This window comes from Caretta caretta, chromosome 7 (assembly GCF_965140235.1).
Source record: "Caretta caretta isolate rCarCar2 chromosome 7, rCarCar1.hap1, whole genome shotgun sequence".
In the NCBI taxonomy this organism is placed as follows: Eukaryota; Metazoa; Chordata; order Testudines; family Cheloniidae; genus Caretta; species Caretta caretta.
This window is the reverse complement of record NC_134212.1, coordinates 4,984,349-4,999,415: the sequence shown is the minus strand read 5'-3', so window position 1 is coordinate 4,999,415 and position 15,067 is coordinate 4,984,349. Positions and strand designations below refer to the sequence as shown.

Below are 15,067 nucleotides of genomic sequence, written 5' to 3'. Positions count from 1 at the left end.
GGTATATATTTCAGCGCAGTTGAGAGCATCTCACATCTCGCCCTATGTGGTTCCCACTTTCCCCAGGTGGTCTTGAAAAAACTGCAGGGAGGAGCCAGCCAGAGACTCGAGCCAGTAGGAGCAAATTCAGAAGTAGCCCAGGCAGGGATCTTGCAACGCTAGTGAAGTCCAAGAATTTGAGTTTTGACTGGGCTTTCTCTGCCCTGTGCCAGTTGGCTGTTTGCTCTAATCCTCTCCTGCTGCATCCCTCATAGTCTCTCTTCACCACAGGTTCATCCCACACCTGCCCTGCTTCCTCTTCTCCTTGCTCTGTCCCCCTTCCCTTCAATGTCCCCGCTCACTTTTTCTTCTTTCCATTTAGCTGGTCTCCTCCTAACCAAATCCTGCTCACTCACCCCCACAAAAAAAAATCCTAGAACTACCATGCCATTTGCAGCCCTCACATTGTTCACTCTGCCTGTGTTAGACCACTTCTCCCACCCTGTGTCTGGCCTGTTTAGACTGTAAGCTCTTTAGGACAGGGACAGTCTATTAGTGTGTTTGTACAGGGCCATTTAGTCTGCAGAAGAGAAGAGTTAGGGGGGATTTGATAGCAGCCTTCAACTACCTGAAAGGAGGTTCCAAAGAAGATGGAGCTCGGCTGTTCTCAGGGGTGGCAGATGACAGAACAAGAAGCAATGGTCTCAAGTTGCAGTGGGGGAGGTCTAGGTTGGATATTAGGAAACACTGTTTCACTAGGAGGACAGTGAAGCACTGGAATGGGTTACCTAGGGACGTGGTGGAATCTCCATTCTTGGAGGTTTTTAAGGCCTGGCCTGACAAAGCCCTGGCTGGGATGATTTAGTTGAGGTTGGCCCTTCTTTGAACAGGGGGTTGGACTAGATGACCTCCTGAGGTCTCTTCCAACCCTAATCTTCTATGATTCTAGCACAGTGCTGCCCCACTCTTGGTTGTCCCATAGTCAATGAACACAATTAATTATATAATTTATGTCCTATCCCTATATTTGGGGTTTAAGGTTAATAGTTTAGGGCAAAATTCTCTTTCGAGCACACAGCCTAGACGGAGGGGAGTGCTATGGAAGGGATGGAATCCTCCTGCCAGACGACTCCCCACTCACGGGGCTATAACAGCCTTCCCCCTGTTGCATCCACCCCTCCACAGGTGGGAGGTCTGGGGTATGAATCATGTGTTTCTATGAGCCAGGCACAATGGAGCCCCAGGCCTGATTAAGGCCTTTGGGTGATACCATCATAATCATAATGGAGTCTATCGCTGAGAATCCGTTGGCTGCAGTCCTGCCCCTCTTCCAGTCAGTTCCCTTGTGCGAGAGCAGTGGGAGCCTTCCTACATGGGGCTCACTCCTTTTTGCTCTCTCTGCTTCACCCCAGTGCTATCCATCCCTGCCATCCTGCCTCAGCTCGCTAACTCCCACCCAGACATTTCATCTGCTGTATCATCACCTGCTACTTCTGCCTTCTCACACCCACCTGTGTCATTATCTCAGCCTCCCACTGCTCCCCAGACAGCTCATGAAAGGGCAGAGTCCCCACCGGTTCTCAGCACCGCACACATGCGCCGTCAGTATCAGAAGCTCAGGCCCCATCCCACAGTTTTCTATTAGTATTTAAAGGAACAAACATGCACGTTTCTGGGCTGCTTTATTCCTCTTACCTCCCCTTTAGCCTTAGAGACTCCTCCTGTCCTTTTTCTTTGACTTGGACTTAGTGAGACTCACCTGGTCCTCCTGTCAGGATGAGTCAACATCTGCATCTCCATATAATGTCCTAGAACCTGATAACCTAACACACAGATAAATCCATCTTGCCCCACTTCCAAAGTGCCTCAACTCTCCACCCTCAACCATCGGTCCTGCTCACCCCACTTGCCAGCCATCTGTTGACCCTCCCACCACCCCATGAATATCTATCCAATTTGTTCCTCCTCTGAGCTGCCTCACACACACACCCCAGATTTCCAACCTGTCTCACAGATGTGTCCACCCACTTCAGTGGAAGTCTCGTCTGAACAAGAACTACAGGGTTTGGGCCTTGATGGAGAAGCTACTGGTAACAAATAGTGAGCTTTTGTTTCTGATAGTTACTGCATTTGAAATGTGATGTATGGAAGCAGTTCAGAAGGTGGTACTTTGGGAGAGATGAGTAGTGCAGGGACGGGACATAAATGTTTGAGCATCAGTGCTTTCAAAAATATCTCCCACCATTTAAAAAACATTGGGATTTTTTTTATGGGTGGTCTGTCTTATGTAATGCTCGGGCCATCAAACAACACGATTAGATAGTTTGATTTAGGCCAGGAATAATTTACTTGAGAGGATAGTTTCTGACAATGGAGATTTGAGGTTGAAGGCTGCATTTTAATTGTCTGGCACAAGTGTTGCTTTGATATGTGTTTGTAATGAATAAACCATTGAGTACTCTCTGATACACTCTGCCAGGCTGTGTTGCTGTTTGTATTTCTTCTACAGCCTTAAGAAGGTTTCTTGGCAGAAACATGGTCTTGTTTTCTTTTCCAGGGTGCATGTTATGAACCTCTTTTTATGGTGTCATTATGAACTGTCAGCCCTTGAGTAAGAAGATATTTCTCAAGTCGTCTCCACAGTTCTGTTTTTAGAGCTTTTTCTGGAAGTGAACTCTGACCAGATAGCATATGCCTCGCACAGTTACTGGTGCCCCCTATAAAACAGTCAAAAGCAGAGATGAGTTAGGGGGATGGACAGAAGCATCAGATGTCTTACGACAGTCCTGGAATTAGAGGCTCATTTCTTCGAAGGGGATGGATAGTCCTGGATTTGGATCCTTGGGTAGTGAAATAATAAAACATTGCCAAGCAACCTTTTACTGACAATGTCGATGGCTTTTTAATTCATGAGCTGCTGGCCAGAGGTGTTGGAACTATTTGTGTAGCGGGGATGCTGAGAGCCATTGAACCAAACTGCAAACCCTGTTTAAAATGACAACCACTTCAAGCCGGGGGTGCTGGGTCAGCTGACTCAGGGCTAAACGTAGCCGTGCAGGCTTTACTACTCAGGGTGGGGGGGGTCTCGGATCCTGGGCTGGAGACTGACCTGGCATGTCTACGCTGCTATTTCTAGCCCTGGAGTGCGAGCCAGAGTCAGTTGACCCGGGTCTGACACTCACTGCAATGGGTTTTTTGTTGTTTTTGCGGTGTAGACATATCCTTATGTGCATTTGAAAGTTTTACCGCAGGTCCCCAGCACCCACACGCTACCATTGTGACAACGGGCTGAACTCCTGAAAATCTAGCCACCCACTGAAATGCCTAGATGGAAGCTGAGCTCTCTTTTGACATTAGGCCTCAAGTGCAGGTTTCGAGGCCTTCTGAAAATCTTGGCCTGAAAGAGAGATTGCCCTTTGAATTACCTGCCTGGCCAGTTTGCTGCAAAGAAATTGCAGGGAAGGTGCTGAGGGGACTAGAATCATTCACTGCTTCATTTCCTGCCAGTGTTTATTCCTCATTTAGTTAATGCCTTGGCAGCAGGCCCTGCCCACTCCTAGCCCAGGTGGGGTAGGGAGTGGAACGGGTATGTGTCCTAGGGGTTTGTGAAGCCTGCAGGGAGCCCACATGGAGTCCCCATGCCCCTTCTGAGCTACGGAGCTCTGCCGGAGCTGCATATGCCCTGGCAGGCAGGTGAGACCCAGGGCTGGCGGATCTGTACAAACCCTTCTCCTGCGATGGATGAGAATGAGGTGGGGGGGAGGCTGTGTGGGCTACTGCTGCCCCGAGGCCTATCCTGCCTGCCCCATGGGAGGGAATACTTGGTTAGCCCAAGCTGCTGCCCATTGCTTGGGTTCAGTGCAGCAACCAGGACTTAGGCCTTAGGATCCTGAGCTTGTAACTGGGATGAAGCTTAGTCGGTCACCTCTAAACTCCCATCCCACGGTAGCAGTGCCCAGGGCCTAGATCCCCATTCGCACTTCAGAACCATAATGAGACAACCAGGGGGTGTTGAAAAAAACAGCTGGGAGATCTGGAGTCAAAGCCTAGGTGACATCGCAAGTGAAATTGACAGCCTCGCCCAAATCACTGACAAATATTTACCGACATATACAAACCCAACCCCCAGCAGGGCACAGCTGGCAATGCCTTGTAGCCAAGGCACTGGCCTGGCACTGCGGAGATCAAGATTCAGCTCCTGGCTCTATTGCAGACTCTGGGTGACCTTGGAGAAATCACTTCAGTGCCTCAGTCCCACCTGTGTAAAAAGGGGACAATAATCCTTTTGAACCCTTCTGTGAGGGCGCTGTGAGAATAAATCCTGGTGTGTTTGTGCTACGGGTGCTATGCAGCTAGATAGGAAATTCCCAAGGCATATTGGAGCATTGCAGATCGTAATAAAGGTGAAATGACAGAGCTGCATGTAGGAGAAGATGCTTCTGGTGTACATGCCAGCTGGGCCCATGCAGAGTAGAGCCCTGCAACCTGACAGCACTTGACTACAAGCATTGGGTTCAGGTTGTGCGTGAAAAACAACCCAAGGCTCTCTGAGTCAGATCATCTGTGATCACCTCCTCCTGCCCATGGGGTCAGCACAGTAGCTGCCTGTCCCGCTCCTGCTGGCTGTCGCCACCTCTCTCAGCTCTGCGTGGGCTGCAGAGCGAGTGTGCTAACCAGTCGCAGCACCTCACACACAGCACAACAAAGCACCAGTGGACAGGAGGAGCAGCACATACAGCCGCCTCCATGACAACCCCACACGCAGAGACCGATCACGGGCCAAGGGAGTGGGAAGTGCCCAACGGGCCAAGCCCCAAGGACAAGTCCGCAGCGTTGACACAGTGTCTCATGCAAGTGTCGGGTTTGGGTCAATTCTGAAAATATCACGAGGCTCTTGGGTTAGGTTCGGGTTGGTTGTGCTCGGCTCTGGTTTGCATCCTAGTTGGACTTTAAAATTAGGCCTGAGCAGACCTCTATGGAGGAATCTGTCGTTTGAATGAGGGGATAAAAACCAGGGTGCCATTCCTTCGCTTGTGTAAATTTGGTGACGCTCCATTTACTTCAGTGTAGCTATGGCAACACCCACCAGTTGCGGATGTGGGCCAGGGCGTGTATACTGCTGAGGCATGTATATAGGAGACAAGCTGTATTAACAGATAATGAATGTGAAACTGAGAAATGCATCCAGGAAGCTACAGTTTATCACATAAATTCCAGGCACTGATTCAGCCAGTTGCTAAAGGTAATGTATCCATCCAAGGGGCTTGGGAGACAGCTGTTATGGATGGTGGTAGTTCTCCTCATGCAAGGCACTTTCCAGCTGCATGTGGAGGCATAACCAGATTGCTCAAGAGACTCTTGACTGTCCATTAAATCTTAACACATTTTTCTTGTTGTTTTAATCCAAGGAGCGCAAATTTCCGAAATTTGTATCCAAAGAAATGGAAAACATGTTTATCGAGGAGCTGAAGTCTTCTGTCAATCTGCTGATGGCAAACTTGGAAAGCATGCCAGTGTCCAAAGGAGGTTCTGAGTTCAAGTTACAGAAGCTAAAACGCAGCCACAACACCTCAATAATTGACCTGGGAGAAGAAAATGAAAACCAGCTTTCAAAGTCAGATGTTGTGCTGTCTTTCTCCTTGGAGGTAAAAGCTACAAACTGTCTCCATTTGAACATATAATGTGCTGAATTAGTGTGATTAAGAATCACACCAATCAATGCCTAGCCAGTTTGAGCCATGAGAGTAGATATTAAAATAACAGCTTGAGGGGCAGAGATCAGTAAAAGGATCTCCTAATCCGCAAGAGGGCTTTGTTCCCTAAAAGGGAAGAATTATAAAATGCTTTTACCAAGGTTCATAATGTGCCCTTTCAGATTTCTCCCAGTCTTGTTAGAATAATCTGTGGAGATTATACTAATGTGAAATTCAAGGTAGTTTGTATCAAGTCAGTAGTGTAATTACACTCAAACAGTAGTGTAATTAACTAGCATCTTCACAGTGTCGCAATGTTTTTACCAAGTGTAGAAACCATGAGCTAAATCATCCACAGGGCAACTCCACTGAAATTGGGTGGAATTAATCCAGGGACTAATCTGGCTGCCTCATTTCTCTATGCTTCCTAAAAACACACTATTTCAGGGAACTGCAAAGTTTCATTCTCTTTGCTTTTTTGCAATAGCAGGGTTATGTGGGTTTTTAAAATCAAAAATAGAACTTCTGGGATAGAAATATTCGTCAGTGTAATTTCATAGAGACTTTATTACTGGTTCCTAAACTACTAAAACCTTGTGCTTTAGGTGTCTTTGCGTTTGATTATTGCTAAGTAGAGATTTCACTTTATTCGTCAGAGAGACAAGGTGGCCAAGGTAATATCTTTTATTGGACCAATTTCTGTTGGTGAGAGAAACAAGCTTTTGAGCATACACAGAGCGGACCTGAAAAAGGTGTAAAATGAGAGGATTTATATTTACCGTTTCCTCCATACTTGTCTATTGTGTTTTCTGCTAAATATCCCCTTTGCCGTGTAAGTTGCACCAATTTTCACCATTACCCCAATTTAACGGCATGCAACTTACACCACTGTTTACAATATCACTGAATTCAGCTTTTAAAATATTTAAGGTAATATTGGCTTCACGATATTCATAATATTCAGTTCAGCTGTATTGGAAATTTGGTTGTGTATGAACCCAGGGCTAATGTCTTTGATGTAGACATCAAACCTGGCATAACTAGTATGTGTACAGGTACCAAGAAACAGTGAAATGTCACAAAGCACTAGACCTACTTGTAGGAAAATTATGTGACGTTCATAAACAGGCTGTTTGTGACAGTGTTGTTCAACATGTTTATCCCTACTGAAACCGATTCAGAAGGAATTATAAGTGGAGCTTTGAAGTTCTAGAGGGTGAGCAATCCATTCATATGCACAAAACATTTGTGCAGTAGAAGTTTGGCCAAGAAACATTGATTCATCAGAGAATCTGCAGAGATCTCTGTACATATGAGAGAATCTGCAGGTGAATGACAATGCATCAGGGAATACATAGAATGGAATTTGAAATTTTAATTTATCCATGGCATATCTAGTTATAAGAAGAACAGAAACATCCATGTGATTTTTTTAATGAAGACACATTGTTAACATGATGATTCATCAACATTAAAAGAAGAAAAAAGAAATTCCTTCTAAAAAGTTTTGGTAAGACAGACATAAGGTTGGAAATTATATATTCTGTGTTGTAAATAAACACATGCGTCATCCTACTGGACTTCCTGTGTAATGACGCTCGTTGGTGAGTCATCTACAGGGACTGAACCTGGGATCTCTGGACCTAAACACATAAGCTTCTCCTGCTTCAGCTAAGGGATCAGTTCCATTAGCTCAAAGTAGCAGACTGATAAGTCTCTATGGGTATGTCTACACTACGGAATAAGGTCGAATTTATAGAAGTCGGTTTTTTAGAAATCGGTTTTATATATTCGAGTGTGTGTGTCCCCACAGAAAATGCTCTAAGTGCATTAAGTGCATTAACTCGGCGGAGTGCTTCCACAGTACCGAGGCTAGAGTCGACTTCCGGAGCGTTGCACTGTGGGTAGCTATCCCACAGTTCCCGCAGTCTCCGCTGCCCATTGGAATTCTGGGTTGAGATCCCAATGCCTGATGGGGCTAAAACATTGTCGCGGGTGGTTCTGGGTACATATCGTCAGGCCCCCATTCCCTCCCTCCCTCCGTGAAAGCAAGGGCAGACAATCATTTCGCGCCTTTTTTCCTGAGTTACCTGTGCAGACGCCATACCACTGCAAGCATGGACTAAATTTGGAGTGACTTGACCAGGTCATTCTCTTTAGTCCTGCCTGCAGTCAGTCCTATTGAACCGTCTTATGGTGAGCGGGCAGGCGATACGGACTGCTAGCAGTCGTACTGTACCATCTTCTGCTGAGCAGTCATGAGATGTGGATGGCATGCAGTCCTTCTGCACCGTCTGCTGCCAGCCAAAGATGTAAAAGATAGATGGAGTGGGTCAAAACAAGAAATAGACCAGATTTGTTTTGTACTCATTTGCCTCCCCCCCTCCCCTGTCTAGGGGACTCATTCCTCTAGGTCACACTGCAGTCACTCACAGAGAAGGTGCAGCGAGGTAAATCTAGGCATGTATCAGTCAGAGGCCAGGCTAACCTCCTTGTTCTAATAAGGACAATAACTTAGGTGCACCATTTCTTATTGGAACCCTCCGTGAAGTCCTGCCTGAAATACTCCTTGATGTACAGGCACCCCCTTTGTTGATTTTAGCTCCCTGAAGCCAACCCTGTAAGCCGTGTCGTCAGTCGCTCCTCCCTCCGTCAGAGCAACGGCAGACAATCATTCCGCACCTTTTTTCTGTGCGGAGGCCATACCAAGGCAAGCATGGAGGCCGCTCAGCTCACTTTGGCAATTAGGAGCACATTAAACACCACACGCATTATCCAGCAGTATATGCAGCACCAGAACCTGGCAAAGCGATACCGGGCGAGGAGGCGACGTCAGCGCGGTCACGTGAGTGATCAGGACATGGACACAGATTTCTCTGAAAGCATGGGCCCTGCCAATGCATGCATCATGGTGCTAATGGGGCAGGTTCATGCTGTGGAACGCCGATTCTGGGCTCGGGAAACAAGCACAGACTGGTGGGACCGCATAGTGTTGCAGGTCTGGGACGATTCCCAGTGGCTGCGAAACTTTCGCATGCGTAAGGGCACTTTCATGGAACTTTGTGACTTGCTTTCCCCTGCCCTGAGGCGCATGAATACCAAGATGAGAGCAGCCCTCACAGTTGAGAAGCGAGTGGCGATAGCCCTGTGGAAGCTTGCAACGCCAGACAGCTACCGATCAGTTGGGAATCAATTTGGAGTGGGCAAATCTACTGTGGGGGCTGCTGTGATGCAAGTAGCCCACGCAATCAAAGATCTGCTGATATCAAGGGTAGTGACCCTGGGAAATGTGCAGGTCATAGTGGATAGCTTTGCTGCAATGGGATTCCCTAACTGTGGTGGGGCTATAGACGGAACCCATATCCCTATCTTGGCACCGGAGCACCAAGCCGCCGAGTACATAAACCGCAAGGGGTACTTTTCGATAGTGCTGCAAGCTCTGGTGGATCACAAGGGACGTTTCACCAACATTAACGTGGGATGGCCGGGAAAGGTGCATGATGCTCGCATCTTCAGGAACTCTGGTCTGTTTCAAAAGCTGCAGGAAGGGACTTTATTCCCAGACCAGAAAATAACTGTTGGGGACGTTGAAATGCCTATATGTATCCTTGGGGACCCAACCTACCCCTTAATGCCATGGCTCATGAAGCCGTACACAGGCAGCCTGGACAGTAGTCAGGAGCTGTTCAACTACAGGCTGAGCAAGTGCAGAATGGTGGTAGAATGTGCATTTGGACGTTTAAAGGCGCGCTGGCGCAGTTTACTGACTCGCTTAGACCTCAGCGAAACCAATATTCCCACTGTTATTACTGCTTGCTGTGTGCTCCACACTATCTGTGAGAGTAAGGGGGAGACGTTTATGGCGGGGTGGGAGGTTGAGGCAAATCGCCTGGCTGCTGGTTACGCGCAGCCAGACACCAGGGCGGTTAGAAGAGCACAGGAGGGCACGGTACGCATCAGAGAAGCTTTGAAAACCAGTTTCATGACTGGCCAGGCTACGGTGTGAAAGTTCTGTTTGTTTCTCCTTGATGAAACCCCCCGCCCCTTGGTTCACTCTACTTCCCTGTAAGCTAACCACGCGCCCCTCCTTCCTTCAATCACCGCTTGCAGAGGCAATAAAGTTATTGTTGCTTCACATTCATGCATTCTTTATTCATTCATCACACAAATAGGGGGATGACTACCAAGGTAGCCCAGGAGGGGTGGTGGAGGAGGGAAGGAAAATGCCACACAGCACTTTAAAAGTTTACAACTTTAAAATTTATTGAATGACAGCCTTCTTTTTTGGGGGCAATCCTCTGTGGTGGAGTGGCTGGTTGGCCGGAGGCCCCCCCACCGTGTTCTTGGGCGTCTGGGTGTGGAGGCTATGGAACTTGGGGAGGAGGGCGGTTGGTTACAGAGGGGCAGCAGTGGCAGTCTGTGCTCCAGCTGCCTTTGCTGCAGCTCAACCATACACTGGAGCATACTGGTTTGGTCCTGCAGCAGCCTCAGCATTGAATCCTGCCTCCTCTCATCACGCTGCCGCCACATTTGAGCTTCAGCCCTCTCTTCAGCCCGCCACTTACTCTCTTCAGCCCGCCACTTACTCTCTTCAGCCCGCCACCTCTCCTCCCGGTCATTTTGTGCTTTCCTGCACTCTGACATTATTTGCCTCCACGCATTCGTCTGTGCTCTGTCAGTGTGGGAGGACAGCATGAGCTCGGAGAACATTTCATCGCGAGTGCGTTTTTTTTTTTCTTTCTAAGCTTCACTAGCCTCTGGGAAGGAGAAGATCCTGTGATCATTGAAACACATGCAGCTGGTGGCGAAAAAAAAAGGGACAGCGGTATTTAAAAAGACACATTTTATAAAACAGTGGCTACACTCTTTCAGGGTAAACCTTGCTGTTAACATTACATACATAGCACATGTGCTTTCGTTACAAGGTCGCATTTTGCCTCCTCCCACCGCGTGACTACCCCCTCAACCTTCCCCCCTCCCTGTGGCTAACAGCGGGGAACATTTCTGTTTAACCACAGGCAAACAGCCCAGCAGGAATGGGCTCCTCTGAGTGTCCCCTGAAGAAAAGCACCCTATTTCAACCAGGTGACCATGAATTATATCTCACTCTCCTGAGGATAACACAGAGAGATAAAGAACGGATGTTGTTTGAATGCCAGCAAACATACACTGCAATGCTTTGTTCTACAATGATTCCCGAGTACGTGTTACTGGCCTGGAGTGGTAAAGTGTCCTACCATGAAGGACACAATAAGGCTGCCTTCCCAGAAACCTTTTGCAAAGGCTTTAGGACTACATCTAGGAGAACCGCAAATGCCAGGGCAAAGTAATCCTTTCACATGCTTGCTTTTAAACCATGTATAGTATTTTAAAAAGGTACACTCACCGGAGGTCCCTTCTCCGCCTGCCGGGTCCAGGAGGCAGCCTTGGGTGGGTTCGGGGGGTACTGGCTCCAGGTCTAGGGTGAGAAACAGTTCCTGGCTGTCGGGAAAACCGGTTTCTCCGCTTGCTTGCTGTGAGCTATCTACAACCTCCTCCTCCTCCTCATCTTCTTCGTCCCCAAAACCTGCTTCCGTATTGCCTCCATCTCCATTGAAGGAGTCAAACAACACGGCTGGGGTAGTGGTGGCTGAACCCCCTAAAATGGCATGCAGCTCATCATAGAAGCGGCATGTTTGGGGCTCTGACCCAGAGCGGCTGTTCGCCTCTCTGGTTTTCTGGTAGGCTTGCCTCAGCTCCTTCAGTTTCACGCGGCACTGCTTCAGGTCCCTGTTATGGCCTCTGTCCTTCATGCCATGGGAGATTTTCACAAAGGTTTTGGCATTTCAAAAACTGGAACGGAGTTCTGATAGCACGGATTCCTCTCCCCAAACAGCGATCAGATCCCGTACCTCCCGTTCGGTCCATGCTGGAGCTCTTTTGCGATTCTGGGACTCCATCATGGTCACCTGTGCTGATGAGCTCTGCATGGTCACCTGCAGCTTGCCACGCTGGCCAAACAGGAAATGAGATTCAAAAGTTCGCGGTTCTTTTCCTGTCTACCTGGCCAGTGCATCTGAGTTGAGAGTGCTGTCCAGAGCGGTCACAATGGAGCACTCTGGGATAGCTCCCGGAGGCCAATACCATCGAATTGTGTCCACAGTACCCCAAATTCGAGCCGGCAACGTCGATTTAAGCGCTAATCCACTTGTCAGGGGTGGAGTAAGGAAATCGATTTTAAGAGCCCTTTAAGTCGAAATAAAGGGCTTCATTGTGTGGACGGGTGCAGGTTTACATCGATTTAACGCTGCTAAATTTGACCTAAAGTCCTAGTGTAGACCAGGGCTATGTGGCCTTGCCACTGGAAAGGAACAGAGAGCCACATTGTGCTAGTGTGGTCAGGCAAAGAACTGGGATTGACAGAATTTGCAAAAATATTAGCAGAAGGTGAGTCCAATCTGCAGCGCTCATAGTGGTATGGATTGTTGATGTTTTGTGAGTGGCTTCTTGTTTGGATCTCAGCCCAAACAAGACTTATGTATTGGTCTTACTGTATTGTGAAGTTGAAGGCATTCAGAACCCCCCAAGAGCAGACCCATATCATATCTATTTGGGCAGTTTCCCTGATGAAAGAGCTTCAGCTGAAAGAGCTAATTCGCTGTTGTGTTGCTCAGTACTTTCCTTACACTTCCTCTCTTCACTCCGTAGGTTGTCATAATGGAAGTGCAGGGTCTAAAATCCTTAGCTCCAAACCGCATCGTTTATTGCACTATGGAAGTAGAAGGCGGAGAGAAACTGCAGACTGACCAAGCAGAAGCTTCGAAACCAACGTAAGTTTCTCTCGCTCTCCTGCATGTTCTTCTCTGCTCCGTTGCTGCACTGTTCTCATGAAAAGTAAATAAATGTGGAGAACTTAGATTCATAAATGTATAGCTATCAAGGCCAGAAGGGATCATTAGAACTTGCATAGGGAAAGCTTCCTTCATTTATTTCCCGATGAGAAACATACAAAGCTTCACCCTACACCCAGTGAACAACAGGTAGCCGCAGTTCTGCAAAGCCCATGAGCACAGTCCCGTTGAAGATAATGGAACTTAAATGTGTGCTTAGAGTTAAGTATGTGATTAAGTGCTTTGCTAAATAGGGATGGAGGTTAAGCATCTGCATAAAGTTAAATGTGTGTGTAAGTGTTTATTTGATCTGGGGCTGTTTTGGGTATCCATCATCTCATCCTTCCTGTCGGGTCTTTGGAAGTATTCTAGGAAAGAAAAACAAGAATGATGGAAAAGGAACTCCCTTTTGAATGGTTTCAGAGTAACAGCCGTGTTAGTCTGTATTCGCAAAAAGAAAAGGAGTACTTGTGGCACCTTAGAGACTAACCAATTTATTTGAGCATGAGCTTTCGTGAGCTATAGCTCACTTCATCGGATGCATGCCGTGGAAACTGCAGCAGACTTTATTTATACACAGAGAATATGAAAAAATACCTCCTCCCACCCCACTGTCCTGCTGGTAATAGCTTATCTAAAGTGATCATCAGGTGGGCCATTTCCAGCACAAATCCAGGTTTTCTCACATGTGACACATTCTCTTTCATCTCCCCAGCTGTTGTCCCTGCAGCTTCTCACCCATCACTAACTTCTGCTCAGGCTCCCTTTCTTCCGTCCCCACCAATGTTTCTTGAAAGTATTTTAGAGACTCCCCGCCCCCACACCTATGCTTTTCAGTTCCCCTCCTCTCTTCTTTAAGGCTGCCATTCAGAAGGGAAAAGGAGTACTTGTGGCACCTTGGAGACTAACCAATTTATTTGAGCATGAGCTTTCGTGAGCTATAGCTCACTTCATCGGATGCATGCCGTGGAAACTGCAGCAGACTTTATTTATACACAGAGAATATGAAAAAATACCTCCTCCCACCCCACTGTCCTGCTGGTAATAGCTTATTACCAGCAGGACAGTGGGGTGGGAAGAGGTATTTTTTCATATTCTCTGTGTATAAATAAAGTCTGCTGCAGTTTCCACGGCATGCATCCGATGAAGTGAGCTATAGCTCACGAAAGCTCATGCTCAAATAAATTGGTTAGTCTCCAAGGTGCCACAAGTACTCCTTTTCCCTTCTGAATGGCAGCCTTAACGAAGAGAGGAGGGGAACTGAAAAGCATAGGTGTGGGGGCGGGGAGTCTCTAAAATACTTTCAAGAAACATTGGTGGGGACGGAAGAAAGGGAGCCTGAGCAGAAGTTAGTGATGGGTGAGAAGCTGCAGGGACAACAGCTGGGGAGGTGAGAGAGAATGTGTCACATGTGATGGATGTTAGTCATGTCACTTGCTGCACGACTGGAGCGTACTCAGGTGCTGCGATAAAGGCCTACATCGACTAGAGAGAGGGAAGAAGATAAAAGAAAAGCGGGAGAGAGGAAAGAGGGTGCATTTTAGCATCCTTTCATTTTCTCTTCACTTTTTACTCCTTTTGTGCCTCCATGTCCCCACTCTACCTCCTCCTCTTCCCTTTCTCTGACACCCCCTGCTCCCAATCTCATCTGTTGGTCTTTTCTTGCCTCTTAAGCAAGGTGGCGGGCACCAGTTTGGAGAATGATGGAAAGAACGCGCTTTCTAGTCCAGGGCCTCAGAGAGCGATTGGAGAAAACCTGTGTGTGAAAGAGAGAGGCCAGGATTCCGGAGCTTGGCTCGGCTCGGTGCTGTGCTGAGGTCTCGAGCACCTGGTGTGGAGATGTGTGCCGCTGCAATCTGTTGGCTCATGAAAGGAAAATTCAGTTTGGTTAAATGGGGCTAGATGTGAACCACCAAAGGGAATGCCCTCTCCCTGCTACCGTCTTCCCACCCTCCTCTCCTCTGCAAGACCTAGACCCATCCCACTCTCCCCTTCCACCCACTGCCCCATGCTTCATTCCATCAAGGGGCTGCTGGGGCTGGTGACAGGGAGGTGACGACTATTATCATGGGAGATAAGTCTTTTCTTACATGCCTCTGAATCTAAATCCTGACCGGCAGCACCCCCTGCTATTCTAGTCCTGAGTGGGAAGATTGGCTAGGTGTGCAAACCTTCTCTGTCGGCTGGGCCCTGAGAGTCTCAAAAGCAGGCAGAACTCATACCAAAACTGCTGATGAAAATCCCAGTGGCGTGAGGTAAACATTTTGCACAGCTCTGATTGGCAAAGTTTGAGGGACAAAAAGATCCAACAGTGTTTTCCCGAGGATTTTCAGAAGGGGCCAAGACAAAATTCCCTCCGGATTCTCCATACCAGGAAATACCCAGACAGATTCTACAGTGTCAGCTCTAAGCCTCCTCATTTTTTAAATACAACTTTTCTCCTCTGCAAACCATTACTTACGTTGCAAAACAAGGCTTCCAGCGCCTGCAACCAAAATCAAATCCGTAAGTGGCTGTGTGAGGACG

At 47.8% G+C, this 15,067-nt stretch overlaps 1 protein-coding gene across 10 annotated transcripts in view; it reads left to right on the top strand.

Moving 5' to 3' along the window:
* CADPS (calcium dependent secretion activator) overlaps nucleotides 1-15,067 on the top strand; it is a 389,708-nt gene that overhangs the window by 166,500 nt on the left and 208,141 nt on the right. For all 10 annotated transcript variants that reach the window (XM_048859020.2, XM_048859018.2, XM_048859022.2 and 7 more), the window contains exons 5-6: nucleotides 5,388-5,624; nucleotides 12,360-12,481. In XM_048859020.2, coding sequence (XP_048714977.1) covers nucleotides 5,388-5,624; nucleotides 12,360-12,481 — 359 coding nt within the window. The remainder of the gene's footprint in view (nucleotides 1-5,387; nucleotides 5,625-12,359; nucleotides 12,482-15,067) is intronic.